The 16,541-nt window shown below is 41.7% G+C and overlaps 3 protein-coding genes across 7 annotated transcripts in view; 2 read left to right on the forward strand and 1 right to left on the reverse strand.

Moving 5' to 3' along the window:
• Positions 1–12,860, forward strand: part of LOC307037345 (uncharacterized protein) — a 22,241-nt gene extending 9,381 nt beyond the window's left edge. Inside the window, exons 1-7 of one of the 4 annotated variants that reach the window (XM_079678156.1) lie at positions 482–508; positions 703–798; positions 2,097–2,215; positions 2,320–5,249; positions 5,402–5,573; positions 5,791–5,939; positions 6,182–8,345. In XM_079678156.1, coding sequence (XP_079534282.1) covers positions 5,114–5,249; positions 5,402–5,573; positions 5,791–5,939; positions 6,182–6,336 — 612 coding nt within the window. In that variant the 5' untranslated portion in view covers positions 482–508; positions 703–798; positions 2,097–2,215; positions 2,320–5,113 and the 3' untranslated portion in view covers positions 6,337–8,345. Of the gene's footprint in view, positions 1–481; positions 509–702; positions 799–1,718; positions 2,216–2,319; positions 5,250–5,401; positions 5,574–5,790; positions 5,940–6,181; positions 8,346–8,369 lie in introns of those variants that run through there. The other 3 variants (XM_079678155.1, XM_079678157.1, XR_013807657.1) reach the window with 3 other exon arrangements.
• Positions 1–16,541, reverse strand: part of LOC307037200 (E3 SUMO-protein ligase KIAA1586-like) — a 131,588-nt gene that overhangs the window by 81,399 nt on the left and 33,648 nt on the right. The window contains exon 1 of one of the 2 annotated variants that reach the window (XM_079677977.1): positions 972–1,354. The exons of the other annotated variant lie outside the window; for it this stretch is intronic. The gene's annotated coding sequence lies outside the window, so the exon portion shown is untranslated. Of the gene's footprint in view, positions 1–971; positions 1,355–16,541 lie in introns of those variants that run through there. 2 annotated transcript variants of the gene reach the window in all.
• Positions 13,086–15,530, forward strand: LOC307037312 (E3 SUMO-protein ligase ZBED1-like). Its single transcript, XM_079678094.1, has 4 exons — positions 13,086–13,774; positions 13,919–14,426; positions 14,618–14,806; positions 14,954–15,530. Exons 1-4 carry the CDS (start codon positions 13,168–13,170, stop codon positions 14,967–14,969), a joined length of 1,320 nt encoding a protein of 439 aa, XP_079534220.1. The 5' UTR covers positions 13,086–13,167; the 3' UTR covers positions 14,970–15,530.

A 16,541-nucleotide genomic window follows, 5' to 3' on the forward strand; every position in this document is an offset into this window, starting at 1 on the left:
ACACACACACACACACACACACACACACACACACAATGTTCGTATTTAGTCTCCTGATTTTAAATGCCCTAGTATGGTTTTGTCACCTTTTCCATAGCCCCACCAAAAATATTTTCCACCAGCCGCCACTGGGTATGGGGATGTGGGGCCGTCTCCAAATCTGGCTATGGGATGTTTTTGTGGCCAAAAAATTATCAAATGTCGCGTATATGGACCAAACAAGTGCGTCGCATGAGGGCGGACTTTGCTGGTCCAGGTAACCCGGGGTCGATGAAACCTACAATTTGTGGGCAGCACTTTGAAAGATCGTGTTTTGACCAGTCCGCAATGCTCGCTAAGGAAATTGGATTAAAAAATAATTTCAAACTGAACAAAGATGCTGTTCCAACAATACTGCCAAGACCCCAAATGCCAGCACAAGCCACCACGCCGATTCCTACACGTCCCCCGATGCAGTCCTCCACTAAAGAGACGGCGAAATGCATTCGCCAAAAGGGAGAGAGCGAAGGTAAGCCGCGCTACTTGCTTTAAGGATAAAGCCTGAATCAAAATGACATGTCAAATCTCACACATTTATGAGTTGATGAAGTCATGATGCCATATATGATTGCATGCACTTTGCCCAAAGCATTTATTGTAAAAGTATACCTCATAGGACTAAAACGGCTTCAAATTATGAAAAATATCAATATTATTACATAGGTATTGGAAACTTTGTTCAATGAAGCCACTGACAGAACTGAGGATAGCGACAATCTATTGGACATCCACAGTGGGGAGGAAGCTGTGTCTACACCAGTAAGTATACAGAACGGACTCTGTAAAAATACAATTTGTATCTTCATCACATGTATGTACATAATTCATATATTTAATTGTTTGATTTTATAGCATTTCTCTCTCAATCAATTCAACCACATGTTGTATTATGAATGTTATTAGATATTATATTATGTATAAACTTGTGTTACCTTATTTACTAACGGTATCTCCGTAGTAAAACCGTAGTTTCGGGTTTCTGACTTGGCTCGTTGTCAGTCGGTGACCAGCTGCCCAGACATTTAGAGGGGAAAAAGCATGAAAACGGGGCTTCGGGTGCCGTGGGAAGAACCTCCGTGTATTCACGTTCTTCACAGTAATCAGTTACATTGACACTGTATTGGATAGGCCTACAGACCAGCGCCATATAGATAGAATACAGACTACGGGGCTATTGATAGGTTGTCAATCTTATGTTTTTGAAAGTAGGCTAATACATTAACTGAAGGAGCTGGGCCGGGAGAGGGCGAGGCCTGCGTCAGAGGTCCACTCATCAGACAAGCTCCCTGAGAAAACCGTCATGAAAAAGTTTAGCAATGTTACGACTAGCATAATTTGCCCACGGCTGTGATTTACAACCTGGACAGCCAGTTAGAAGCTAGAATGCCAACCTAGAGAGCCAATCAGAACCTAGAACGGGCTGCAGGGCTGGCCAGACTATTATATTGTGCATAAAGTTAGATGCATTAGGATAGTCATATGCTCATGATATTCCAAGTTAAATTATATAATATTATCATTTAAAATAATAATATTCAATAATATTAAATAATAAGGACAGAGATTTATGGCCAATTCACTATTGCATTTATTTTATAGGCCTGAATTAGACAAGCAGTTCCTTTCCGAATTTTGATATTGATATAATATTGGTAATTTAATTGATTGCTGATGTTCTTCTTATGCAGTTGACCCTGAGGAAAGTGAGAAAGCTGCAGTTATGGCTTGACTCTGGGGAATCTAGCCATAACAGTATATTAGCATGGATGTATAATTTATCTGTAGGCTACAAGGGTGGTCCGCACGCGTGGGCCGGTGCGTCTGAACGTCCCGGCCTGAATTTGTGTCCCAGTCCGCCCATGCTTTCGTATCTCTCTTCATACCTTTGCACTTCGCCTTGGCCATCACATTTTACACACACACAGACTCCAAAACCCACAACCCCTTGCGGCTGCTACTCTTGAAGTGACAGGCCAAGCCTGTAACACTTTCAATACAATTTCAAGCTAGTTTCAAAAATGTATTTGTAAAGTTGTGCTGTGTTTTGTACATTTCAGAATGAAATTGATGTGCAAACGGACCCCCCTCCACGAATACACCCCAAGGCCAATGCAGGCACGACCACGTTTCAGGTCAGCTGGACAGCAAGTTCGAATCCATGTTGGTTGTTCCAAAGGTCAGTATCATAATATTTAAATATTGATATGTAAGAAACAAATACACATACATGTAACATGCGTATATATATCATTATATAATATTATATATCATATTTTCCAGGAATTGAAGTCAAACCAACTGGGTGTACTGTTGGGACACAAACACATGATGACACAAGTACTGTGGATGCTGGGATTCAGTGCAACCTGCAGCTAAATCTCCCTGAAAGGGACATAATTGATGAGGAAAAAGAGCTTGAGGCCGACAATAGCAAACATGAAGAGGATAATCAAAATGATCATCTTTATAGCCCATCAGACGTGGAATCTGATTCGTCAACTGATGAGTATTGTCTTGTCATGTTTTTTAAATGTTGCTAACATTATCATTATGCGGGGTCGGATCCAGCCATTTATTGCAGACTTGATCATTTTACTCTTTGTCCATTTCACAGGGACAGTGACAACCAGGACGACAATGATCCTCTAAGGCAGAGGTGCCCAGTACATCGACCGCGGTCGACCGGTCGACCGCGGGGGCAATGCTGGTAGATCGCGAGTAATTCATAAATTAAAAAAAATCCAGCTCCGTTAAAATAGACAAAACAGGTTTTGATCCCTCCTCCCTTGGCCTCCCTGCCACTTAATTCAGGAGTTGACTTGATTGACAGAAAAAGCGACCTATTGCTTTCCAGTCTGTTAACCCAGAATGCAAAGCGATACAAAATCAGTCAAGTGCCGGGAGAGACAAACAACAAAATGAGTGCGGGAACGAGCAAAAAGCTAAAGACATACCACTTCCACACAGAATGGGAGGGAGAATCTTTTTTTGTGATGTCACATTCAAAGGTTATTTGCCTTATTTGTAAAGCAAGTGTCGCTCTGCCAAAGAAAGGTAACGTGGAGAGGCATTATCGGAGTGTTCACAAGGCATATGACAGCGACTTCCCTCCGAGTAGCGAGTTGAGAAAGAGAAAGGTCATGTATTATTGCTACACAAACATTATCTCTTAGTCTTAGTGTCGCCAACTCGTTTCTAACATGCAAAAAGACAAACAAATGCGTCTATGGTCGGTGTATTTTCTATCTTTCCAATCCAGAAGAGATCTCTCTCTCCCCCGTCTGTTTGCAAGGGGGCGGGGCAGTTTACACACACGCATCTGCTACATGCAGCAACACACGGAGGAGATGGTGGAGAGAAGCGCTCCAAGGTGTGGTTACATGTTACCCGTCTTGAGGTGGACAATGCTCGTCACCAAAAGTGTTTAGCATGTAAGGGCGGTAACACGAGCAATTTGTCTAAACATTTAGCAAAAGTGCACCACATTCAGACGGACGAATGCACTGGGTTCGACTATCTTTCTAGTAGCTCTGTAGCCCCATCCACGAGTAACGTTTCCACGTCAGGTGTTATGTATGCTAGCAGCAACACACGGAGTTAACTACATTATACAAACATGGGTTAATGATTAGAGGTAACTGAGTTATTTATTTTGTTAAAGTTTCAGCTATTCTGTTTCCAGTTCTGTCATAAGATTATTTAATAAGATTTGTTAAAACATTGTTGTTTCTTTTGATGTGAAATATTATTTATTTAATTCAAATAAAAAGCAATGTTAATTTTGTTCACAATTTGTTAAGTTAATTTAATAATATATGTATTTTTGAATCAAGTATTCATCTTTATTGTCTTCATTGTTAGTTTCCACATGCCTAAAACAACCTCAAACTAAATCTAAAAGTTGATGGCTAAATAAGAGCGTTTGAGAAATTGTGCAAGGCACACAGTAGTAGTCCGAATAGTCGATTAATCGTTTCATTAATCTATAGATTAATCGATAATCAAATTAGTCGTTTGTTGCAGCCCTATTGTAGTTATCCCATGTAAAAATAAAACGTGTTATTCAGCAACCCTTGCAATTTGGGATTTTATTTTTGGTTGGTAGACCTCGGTTAGCTGGTCATTTCAAAAGTAGCTCACCAGCCAAAAAAGTGTGGGCACCCCTGCTCTAAGGAGTAAGCTTCTGCTTGTGTTCATGTCTTCCCTGATGTCACTATTCACCCATTGTCCGATGTGTAAAGAGAACTCGCCAGGTCGCCTTCGGCGAACAATGGGCACATTTGTGGAAATCGATCAAAACTGCAAACATTGTGGTTTTCAAAGGTAATATTTGTAAATGATGACCATGCGAAATATGTATTCGAGAATTATATTTGTGGCCATGATTCACAGGTGGTCCTATTCATGAGATACTCATACAGGTTGATGATAGAAAAATTGAATGAATATATTTTTCTCACAGGTCATGGCAGAATCAACCTTTAATTGATAAGACTCCTGCTGGAAATCTGCTGTTGTCAGCAGGAATTCTTTTTGCGGGTACGTCACCAACAAAAGTGCTGAGGGTACTGAAGTCCATCAACTGCTACACCATCACAACAAGGACATTTCTGAATCATCAGAAGAAATTCCTTCAACCTGCAATCAAGACAGTCTGGACCAAGAATCGGAACAACATTGTGCAGAAACTGAAGGAGACGAACAAACACAAAGAACTGGTGTTAGGAGGGGATGGACGCTGTGATAGCCCTGGTCACTGTGCCAAGTATGGATCCTATACCATACAAGACCTCACAATAAACAAGGTGTTGGATGTTCAATTAGTGCAGGTCAGTATTAGTGAATGTATCCTATGTTATGAATAGCCTCCTCCAAATACTTTATAGCCAAACACAGCTGAGAATATTTTCTATCGAACCCAAGACAATATAATTTCAGGAGTGTTTTTAAAAAAAAAAAAAAACTGGTAAAGCTTGCAAAGGACAAGCAATGTACCGATATTGGGGAATGGATACAATCCATTCTGAACCATTTGTATTGGTGTGCCGTATCAACTCCGGATGGAAATGGAGAAATGATTGCTGAAAAATGGCTGTCCCTCAACAACCACATTATAAACATTCACACCAAACATGGCAGAGTGTTCGAGAAATGTGCCCATGGTCGGCTGCCTGCAGCTCAGAACCGCAAGAAAAAATGGCTCAAAGCAGGTAATAATATTTTCTACGACAATGGAACACTCATCAAATGTTGTGTTGGAATGTGTTTGTGTCTTCAGTAAAGAAAAATGATATACAGTGAAGAACTAACATTTTTTCTATTATCGTATATCCTATATCCTTTTTTGATTGTGTATTTTCAGATTCAGTGCCAGCACTAAAGCTGAATAAAGTTGTCAGCCAGAAAGCTTTTGTCAGAGATGTCAAGAAGATGTCACCTTCACAGCAAACCTACGGGGTGGAAGTATACCACAGTATAGTCAACCAGTTTGCCCCAAAGCTGTATGCATACTCGTACACTGGCATATATTGCAGGTAAAGTATAATATGAATCTCATCAGAAAATACTAGAGACTTCAACTTTATTTGCTTATTTATCTATTTGCCAAGTTCTTCTTTTTGGGGGGTTTCCCCTCTCCTGTAGTGAGATCTATGGGTTTGTGTGCATGTAAATGGCCTGCAAATGCTAAAATCCCTATGAAATCTCTCTCTCTCTATCTCTCTCTATACAATAAATGTATTTATTTTGTAGGTTGATCCTAGCAGCACTGCACTACAATGAGAACTCTGGCAGGAAGCATGCCAAAACCAGTACAGGACAACTCCAATACACTGTGAAATTCCCCAAAGCAAAGAAAGGTGGTCATGTAGTTAGACGTGTGAATACAGCAGCTACATATGGTAAGAAAGTGAAAGTGAGAGAATAATAACATTAATTATACCGTTTTACCAAATTAATGAAAAACATTCAATCTTGGACAACATTATTGTGTAAATATTGAAAATTGAGCTATGTGAGAATGTAGTGTACAGTTTCAACTACAATGATTAATTATGCAAAGTGCCTCAGGGCATGCTATGCATAATTGGGGGACTAGAAAATATAGTATATAATTCTTGATTATAAAACATCTTTTTTGCAGAGTATGTTACCGAACTCTTGACCGAGACTCTACGCTTGTGCGAAAACAATGTCGATGAGGAACCTTTCGATGTCCCAGATCCACTCAGCAGTCGATGGGAAAAACCAGACAAGAGAGAGGCTGTTGCGCTGTTTAGAAGCAGATTTAATCACTGAACTGACAATCAGTTTTGTTATTGACTCTAATCAAGTGCTGGATACTTGAGAGACGTGTAGATGTCAGATGGAAACGTCTCCTGGATCTTTTTAATGGCACATGATGGCAGTGGGATTCTGTGGTTCTTACCAAGTATTCCCCAGCAAAATCTCACTAGCTGGCGGTATGCCACATAGCGATACATTCTGTAAAATACAAGATCATAAATGTCAATGGTAATCACTTCAACCTTATTTGCTTATTTATCTATTTATTCTGTAACTTTGCCAGAGTGACCCAAAAATAATAACCCCAAAAAAATGACTTCCCAAAAATACATCAAATTTCTGAGCTCTACAAATTTGTGAACACAAGTAACTTACTCATTACGTGGCAGATCACCTGCTTGTTGTCTGTCCCTCTTTGAATAATGATGGTAGGCTGTCTGCAACACTCAAACATCCAGACAATTTGATTGGAATCCTGGGTGATCTATTACGCAGGTTATGTTTGCGCCTTCTCCCACATATTCATTGAATTCCTCCATTTTGGCCACCATGACATCCTTTTCTTGGCAGCATTGGCACTCTTCAATTGTTTCCATGATTGTACATTTTTCACATGTACACCTAAATGTACAAAAGATAGTTGATAAATAATTGCATTTTTAGGAGGAGACCTACTTCTGTGGTGAGTTCTAAGCCTAGCAGAGTGTGATGCAGTTACCTGAGCCAAGTGTCTATGAATTATAATCAAATGTATACCAGTAAATGGTAAATGGACTGTACTTATATAGCTGCTATGTATTATTATGTATTTACTATATATGAACATCTCTATGAATTATAATCAAATGTATACCAGTCTGTGTTCTGTTGCCTGAGCCAATGTGCCTGCTATGTATTATTATTTATTTACTATATATGAACATCTCTATGAATTATAATCAAATGTATACCAGTCTGTGTTCTGTTGCCTGAGCCAATGTGCCTGCTATGTATTATTATTTATTTACTATATATGAACATCTCTATGAATTATAATCAAATGTATACCAGTCTGTGTTCTGTTGCCTGAGCCAATGCGCCTGCTATGTATTATTATTTATTTACTATATATGAACATCTCTATGAATTATAATCAAATGTATACCAGTCTGTGTTCTGTTGCCTGAGCCAATGTGCCTGCTATGTATTATTATTTATTTACTATATATGAACATCTCTATGAATTATAATCAAATGTATACCAGTCTGTGTTATGTTGCCTGAGCCAATGTGCCTGCTATGTATTATTATTTATTTACTATATATGAACATCTCTATGAATTATAATCACATGTATTCCAGTCTGTGTTCTGTTGCCTGAGCCAAGTGTGCCTGCTATTTATTATTATTTATTTACTATTTATTGAGAATCTCTATGAATTAAAGTCAAATGTATACCAGTCTGTGTTCTGTTGCCGCACCGGATCTCCGCCAAATCCAGGATCTTCGTCCCCATTTTCGCTCCCGTCTGTATCTCTACCGCTACTTGAATACTGTGGCTCAAACTGGTATGATTCCAACACGTTAGACTCACCCGCATGATCTGATTCCACCACACCGGCATCCTCTTCAATAAAATCCTCCTCTTCTTGAAAGTGCACCGAGTCTATTGACGACTCACTGTGACTCGATGCTGTCGAAATATCCGAGCCAGAGTCCGACATCAGCCATATAGTTAGTGTATTATTCAAAAAGTGTTCTACTCGTGACGTGCGTGACGTCACTAACCGGCGAAAGCTGTTTGGTCCGGAGCGGTCATGTAACATCGGAAACGAGCATGGAAAGTTGTAATAAATCACGATTTATAAATACAGCGGGCATATTGTCATGAATGACAAATGATTTCCCATTAATAATAATATTATCCTAATAAGAACAGTGTTGTCCTTCATTTCGTAAGCTCTTTAAGCTTCATTTCTGTTGCTCTTCCTTCTGTAGTGTCCTCACAATTTGTACTTTTTGTATCACTGTGATTTATTATAATAAAGTTTGACTTGACTTGACAGGTTCTTCCCCGCACGCCAGCCATTGCCAGTTTGGTTATGGAGGTCCAGCAGTTCTGCTTCAGCTCTAACTCTGCAGCAGCTACCCGTCACCCAGCTCCCGCTCGCCCAGCTCCCGCTCGCCCAGCTCCCGCTCGCCCAGCTCCCGCTCGCCCAGCTCCCCCTCCTGACCCATCACCCAAAAGGAGCAGGTGCAAATTCTGCCCTCGCCAGATTGATGTCAAAACCAAGAAAATGTGCCAAAGATGCAATGCATACATCTGCAAAGATCACACCATTGTTACCTGCCCTGCATGCAACTGAGGGCACATTAAATGTGTAACACAGAAATGCGTGAGGTTTCCACTTTAAATTCTTGAAATAACAGTCAAGCAAGACAGGGTCAAAAATGACCCCAGAGGGCACAAGGTGTGATTATGTGTTGTCATTAAAAATATATAAATTATTCAAAAAGAGCATCCTTACTAAACTTTGACATATAGGCCTACCAGTCTCTGATAAGACAAATAGTCACAATACAATATGGTCAGATTATTAAATAGTTTCATTTATTTTTTAACTCAGAAAACGGTAACATTTCATATAAAAAAGATATTTTGGCCCTAAATTCCAAAACAAAGGGGAAAAGGTGTGGTATTGGGTTGGACTGAAGCAAAACTAAAGGTGTAACACAAAATGGATTGACATTTCATACTTTATGCTTGAAATAAGAGTCAAGCAAGACGGGGTCAAAAATGACCCAAGAGGGCACAAGGTGTGATTATGTGTTGTCATTAAAAATATATAAATTATTCAAAAAGGGCATCCTTACCAGTGTTGGGTGTAACGCGTTACAAAAGTAACGGAGTTACAGTAATATATAACTTTTTGCTGTAACGAAGTAATGTAACGCATTACTAATGAAATGTGGGTAATATATTACCCGTTACAATGCTCATTAACGCAGTTACAACACATTTTAACCCGAAATTAAATGGTGTTTTGTTTTTTAAGAATGTACTAACATAGCGAGACATTCCGACACCGGACAAATTGTGCGGGTAGATTAGTAAACCTGGTGTTTACCATTCAGGCTTCGCGTCGAGATCTTCGGGGAAGTTGAACGTTATGGAACCATTCAAAAAAGAGAACGTAGCGAAAAATACAAACAACAAATTGTGTCAGGTGCGCGTGACCTGCTCCGCTGCGCGTGCATCATTTCCAAAGTGCTTCCACAGCAGTGACACACATCTGATCTGTGGATAATCATTTATACGAAAATGGTTAAAGCAACCATCACTAAACGCCAGCAACACTGCATCTACTGCAGACAGTAGCAACAGGTCAGATGCGGACATCACGTTACCCTCCGTTGTGGACACTAGCTTACTCCCGCCTGACTCGCCGGCCCCGGAGCAGCAGTCTTCGTCGCCCGAAACTACGCCGCCCCTCTGCGGCCCGCAGGTGCCAGGTATATCTAAATAACTACCCGCCTGTACAGTGGGGTAAGGCGGTCATTTTGCAGCTTGTGGTATAAAAATAGACAATGGCTAGAATATTCATGTGAAAATAGTACCATATTCTGACATGCCTGTAGAAATGTTGGGTCAAAAATAATGCATACAATAGCACAGATGCCTTCACCACGAATGGCTACAAATATATCTCATATCCCAAGCTTATTATCAACGAGCTGATGTTGCAACTGAAATGTTCTCCAGGTCACAAAGTCAACCTCACATGATGATGTGATACCAGTTTTCAAGCACAGTAAATATTCTCTTCCCAGCGTACAAAAATGACCCCAGAGGGCACAAGGTGTGATTATGTGTTGTCATTAAAAATATATAAATTATTCAAAAAGGGCATCCTTACTAAACTTTGACATATACCAGTCAATAAGACAAATAGTCACAATACAATATGGTCAAATTAATTCATTGTTTCACTTTTTTTTTTTATCAGAAAATTGTATAATTTCATATAAATAAGGGTCTATCGGCACTAAATTCCAAAACTGAGGGAGAAATGTGTGGTAATGGGTTGTACTGAAGTAGAACTAAAGGTGTAACACAACATTTATTCACATTCTATACTTTATGCGTTAAATATCAAACAAGCCAGATGGGGTCATTTTTGACCCCAGAGGGCACAAGGTGCATAGTAATCGGGAGGACAGGACATTTGGGCCAGGGATTTAGAGCTATATTTGTTTAACCACCGGATTGGCAAAACAGGAGAGTGTGTGCACCAGTCTGCCTTGATCTATGTATTCATGTCTGTGACACTCACAGTATCTGCTGCCCACAGCTGTTTTATAGAAGGAAAACCTCCTTCACTTCATGAAATCTCTGCAGCACCAGGAGGCAGCGGGAGGGTTAACTCAGCCTCTGAGAAGAGGAGCGCGCTGTATTTACCTTCAGAATCATTAGAAAGGCTAAGAGCGACTGCAGGCTGATGTGTTTTAACCACACACACACACACACACGATTTAAACGCAGACTTCTGTTCCTCAATGTTTCGTTGTTATCGTTTCCCTGAGCGGACCCGCCCCTTTTTTTTTTCAAACGCTCCCTTTTTTGGTCCATCTGCGGCGGTAATAGGTTTTATGTGCTGTGATGATTCGGCTGTACCTTCAGAAATGAATATTAAATGTTCATTTGATCACTGGTTTTATTATGAAAACGTCGAGACCGGAAATACTGTTTTCAACCCGTAACTTTACATGGAGGCTGCCGCATACCTCAAATCATCTTCGTAATATCTATCAAACTATATATCCTATATATCGACTGGACGTGGATTCAAAAAGTACAATATACAGTTCTCGCTAGAAATCTAATCAAAAAGCGTTTTAATGGCCAAACTATCCTACAATTTAGGATTTTACAGAGAGGGTTATTTGTGAATAAACGACCATCTGTAACGTTTGCATTCAACGGGAGCAGGACGTATTAAGCGCTTGAACAATCGGCATATTTGGTCGTATGAGTTGAGAGGACTTGTTGGGCAGAGCGCGCGCCCCCGCGAGAGCGCGCTGCGTGCGTTCAGGGACCTCAGTAGAAAATCGGCCCTTTCTGTGTCGACCCCCCATGGGCCGAACTTCCTTTCATGCTGATTGCTTGTCCCCTAACACAGTGTTATGGGGAATGGAAGTTCAGCTATTGTTGGAGCCATTTTCCTTTTGTTATTATTGTCTGAATGTTAGGCTTAATAATAATATAAATTAGATTAAACTCTTGATTATCAGGTATTTTTGTAAGCCACACTATGGTTTAAAATGTATTAATTTAACCCTCACTTATTTGTTATGATATGTGTGTCAGTATCACTTGCATGGGTATGTGCCTATGGTTGGTTGATAGGACACAGCTGATGGTGATGAGACAGGGAAGCGGAAAAGTATTTTAGCCGTGCTCTTTATGTTCTTTTTGAGACTGATAACTTTATTTCATTATGAAGCAAAGAAATGTGTCTTGTTTGTATGTCGTCTGGACCATTGAATGAAGCTCATCTAATTCAACAACGATCTCCGCTGAATTGTTTGGAAATAAAGAGAGGTGCGTCAAAACCCACAACCCTGGCAGAGGTGGCTACTAAATGTAGACTAGGATTAAAATGTCACTAAAGCTGTGTATTAACAAAGTGGATGGACAGGATGCTGAAACGGGGTTACTCACTCCAGTTTTGCAGCGTCCCTCCTCCATTCAATGGTATAAGAGAGGCAAATCTATCATCCCAGGAGGAGATAGGTTTCCTCTCGGATACAGGCCATGGTGCAAAAACAGGCGTTGTTTGTTGTGCACCCTCAGCACAGAGAAAAGGATCTTTACTCCATGTACTTCCTGGTTACTAAAAAGACAGGCAAATTCAGACCCATTCTAGATCTCCGCAGCCTGAATCAGCACATTGCCTGCAAAAAAATCCATATGTTAACTATAAAACATGTTGGACCTAGTGCAGCCGGGCGATTGGTTCACAACCATCGACCTGAAGGATGCTTACTTTCATGTCGAAATTGCTCCAGAGAACCGAAAGTATTTGCGTTTTGCCTTCCAGGGGATAGCCTACGAGTACAACAGACTACCGTTTGGCTACTCCCTATCCCCACGCACGTTCAGCAAATGTGTGGCCACAGCGCTTCAGCCGCTTCGCGACCATGGCATGAGGGTTTTCTTTTATCTGGACGACCTCATAGTCATGGCCAAGTCCAGAGAATGGGCAATGTTTGTTTCACACAGCCCAATTGATCCTACACCTAATCAAGTTGGGTTTATCGGTCAGTTGGAAGAAGAGCAATCCCATACCTCACCAGCAGGTGCAGTATCTGGGGATGGTGCTTGATGCAGGCAGGCTACGCGAGAAGCCCCTTACTGCAGTGCGCAGTACTTCAAGATGGGCGGAAGCTCAACATGGGCGGAGCCTCAACGCCCCTCCTTCTCAACCTTTGAGGCACGTGACGGGACGGCCCCTCCTTCTCAACCTTTGAGGCACGTGACGATTATTAATTATTATTAATATATATATATATATATATATATATTAGTGGTGGGCCGTTATCGGCGTTAACGTGCTGCGTTAACGTGAGACTCTTGTCGGCGATAAAAAAAAATATCGCCGTTAATCTATTCTCAAAGTTGGGTTGGGAGCTGGGTCTATACCACGCAAGCTATGATGACTTTCACCTTGATAATTTAGCGCGGATGTATACCTAGCCGAATTGCACTGTAGGGGGCGAGATCAAGTCTTTGACCTGTGTTTCTTCTACTGTCTATGGATCTGACCCCGGTCAAATCAGCCACATTAAACGTGACATGCTAACATGGATACAGCAGGTATGAAGCCGCCGGGTTTGCTTCAGTGGAAATTTATTTTTAAGAAGCTTCCCGATGGAAACCTCAACAAAAATAAGGTTGTTTGCACCTTGTGCAATGCGGAATTAGTTTACTGTAGGAGTTCATCCAGTCTCAAGTACCACCTAAACGCAAAGCATCCCTTAGCTAATGCGGAAGATGCCGGGCCAAGCACTGATGTAGCGCGGGGGAAGACTCGTCGTCAAACAACTATGTTTGAGTGCAACCGAGGCAAGCCCATCAGCACAGCTCTATCAGCCAAGCTAACTAGTCTCCTAGCTCAGTGGATTGCCACCAGCTGCAGGCCCATTAGCGTGGTTGAAGATGACGGGCTCGAGCTTGTTCTCCAGGCGGCCACAGGTGACCCATCTTACAAACTACCTGCGAGGCAAACTATCATGAGGAGAATACATGACCAGCACGCAGAAGAGAAAGCTACGAAAGTTGAGAAGATGGTAGAGGCGAGGTCTGTAGCACTGACTGGGGACCATTGGACGTCCGTTAACAACGACAACTACCTCGGCGTTACAGTACACCTCATCGATGCTAGCTGGGAACTTCACTCCTTCGCTTTAGGTATGCTACGTTATGTCATTTTAAATTACATAATTTAATTTCGTAGCCTTTTAATTACCACCACGTTATGTTTGCTTCTTGATAATTGCTAGTTGTTTACTACTAGTAGTGAAATTATTCTAATTTACTTTGTCTGTCCGTTAGGTGTGATGAAAACAGAGGAGCGTCACTTTGCAGAAGCGTGTGCAAGGCAGTTCCTCGACGTCGCTAATCAGTGGGGGATAACTGACAAAATAAGCACTATTGGAACAGATAGCGCTCCTAATATGGTGGCAGCAGGGAGGATACTTCCATTCGAGCACTTGCCCTGTGTTGCGCATGTTGTACAGAGAGCTATTGTAATGTCACTTCGGGAAGGTGGTTTTGATGGTGCACTGGCCAAGTGCCTTAAAGTGGTCGGACATTTCAAACACAGTCCGGCCAACTCAGACGAGCTAAATGTCCAACAATCCTCCCTTGGACAAGTTAAGGAGTCACTCGTGCAAGATGTTCCAACACGTTGGAATTCCACTCTTGAGATGATAAAGCGCGTGAGGCGCAACAGAGACGCACTGCACACAAGGCTGTCGCTGCAGAAGCACAACCTGGCCCTCCCAACAAATGCGGATTATGAGAAGTTGGCAAAGCTAGAGAAACTGCTGGAGCCATGCAGGTATGGTCTACAAAGATAGTGTGTTCATGAATTGGCATACAAGTTTTTAAATGCCACTTTGTATGTAAGAAACACCTGCCCTTAAATGTGTAATCTGAGTTAAATTAATCTGTCACTAATAATGTTTTGCTGTCTGTCTGTCTGTCTGTCTGTCTGTCTGTCTGTCTGTCTGTCTGTCTGTCTGTCTGTAGGTACATCACTGAGCTCCTTGGTGGAGATAAGTATGTATCCTACTCTGTGGTTCTACCTGCCCTGTGCCACCTCCAGCACGCGATTAACATCTCAGATGATGATCCTGCCTATATTGTGCGATTCAAGGCTGCCTTCATCAAGGACCTCAACCAGCGGAGGGAGAAAATAAACCTGGAATGGCTTAAGGGGTATGTCAGAGTGACCAGAAGATAACTACATTGTATGACCATAATAGACTGTAAAGCCAGATGAATAAGTCATGAAGAAATATGGAGGTTGGATTTGGAAAGTGACATTTTCATCAATCAATAATAATTATTTTTTATTCATCAAAGGTGGCGACTGCTCTAGATCCACGATTTAAGGACCTCAAGTGCTTGCCCAGAGCAGAGAAGGAGCCAGTGTGGGCAAAGCTAAGTGCGTTGATGAAGGGAGAAGAACCTGCTCTGCAGCCACTCAGGGAGGAGAACCCTGAGCCACCCAAGAAGAAAACAGCCCTGCTACTGATGGGATCCGACTCAGAATCAGATGAGGAGACACCAGAAGATAGTACAGTGGAGAGGTACAAGGTAGAGCCCAGTGCCAGTCTAGATCAGTGTCCACTGAAGTGGTGGTCGGAGCACACTGCTGTCTATGGTAAGATGGCCCAAATTGCCCGTAAATACTTGGGGACTCCTGCCACAACTGTCCCATGCGAGAGACTTTTTTCTTTAGCAGGCCATATTGTGCAGAAGAGGAGAGCTTGTTTGTCACCAGAAAATGTGAACAAACTGGTCTGCCTGAGTGACTGGTGGAAGAAGGAGAAATAGAGCTTTGACTGACACAAAGCTACTGACTGTAAACAGTTCATTACAACCTGTTATATAGGCCTACTGTTCAACTAAAAATAAACAGTTAATAAACACAAGTACATCTCATTGTCATTGATTTATTTTCATCACCAATTATCATAGAACAGCTTTCTCAAGCAGTTTGTGATGCATTTTGGAAACTGGAGATGAGCCCCTGGTCTAATGCACCACCTGGCTTGAGAAACCCGTTCTCAAAGACTTACTTTTAGTTATTATTTGGGTAGCACACATATTCTGAATGCCTTCGGCAGAATTCAAATGAGCCATTTTAATCTAGATTAATCTAGATTAATTCCAAGAATACAGTGAGATTAATCTAGATTAAAAAAATTAATCTATGCCCACCACTAATATATATATATATGTATATGATACCGGTAATATAATGATACCTTGAGGTCTTTGATGATTGTGGTGTTAGCTGTTATGCTTTTATTGTGATAGAGCTAACAGGATGTAGGAGACCGGATGTGGACACGACTGGTCATGCTACGACCAAATTACATGGAGAGTACAAGCCTGAATAAAGTAACCACCATGCTCTAAACCGTCTGTATTACTTTACGCGTACCACGACATGGTGTCAGAACGTGGGCAGCGGTAAAGAGCTAGGTTGAAGTTGGAAAGAGAGTTGTGGAAAGTTAACGTCTGCAAGCGGCGAGATGTTAGACGACGACGGAGCTGCAGCCGCACCGGCTGCACAGCCTCCACAACCTCCCAAGCTACAGGCTAATGCTATCGCTCCTCCGAGCGCTACGTTCACCATCCAACCACCTGAAGCATTCGACTTTGCAAAGCCTCAGGACTGGGAGCGATGGATACGCAGGTTCGAGAGATTCAGACTGGCCAGCAACCTCCATCTTAGCACAGAAGCTAACCAGGTGAACACGCTGATCTACTGCATGGGGGATGAAGCAGACGACATCCTACGGGGTCATGATTTATCCGACGCACAGAGACAGCAGTACACTTCGGTAAAAGCCACACTTGAAACGTACTTTGTGCCTAGAAAGAACGTGATATATGAGAGGGCAAGATTCAATCAGAGAGTGCAGCAACCAAACGAGGCTGT

This window comes from Notothenia rossii (genome assembly GCF_949606895.1).
Source record: "Notothenia rossii genome assembly, chromosome: 1".
NCBI lineage: Eukaryota > Metazoa > Chordata > Actinopteri > Perciformes > Nototheniidae > Notothenia > Notothenia rossii.

Bases quoted from the DNA above. Each gene is read 5' to 3' on its own strand.
- LOC307037312 (XM_079678094.1), top strand. From the start codon at position 13,168: ATGGATACAGCAGGTATGAAGCCGCCGGGTTTGCTTCAGTGGAAATTT. The intron at 13,775-13,918 runs GTATGCTACGTT...TCTGTCCGTTAG, and splicing joins ACTTCACTCCTTCGCTTTAG to GTGTGATGAAAACAGAGGAG. The intron at 14,427-14,617 runs GTATGGTCTACA...GTCTGTCTGTAG, and splicing joins AAACTGCTGGAGCCATGCAG to GTACATCACTGAGCTCCTTG.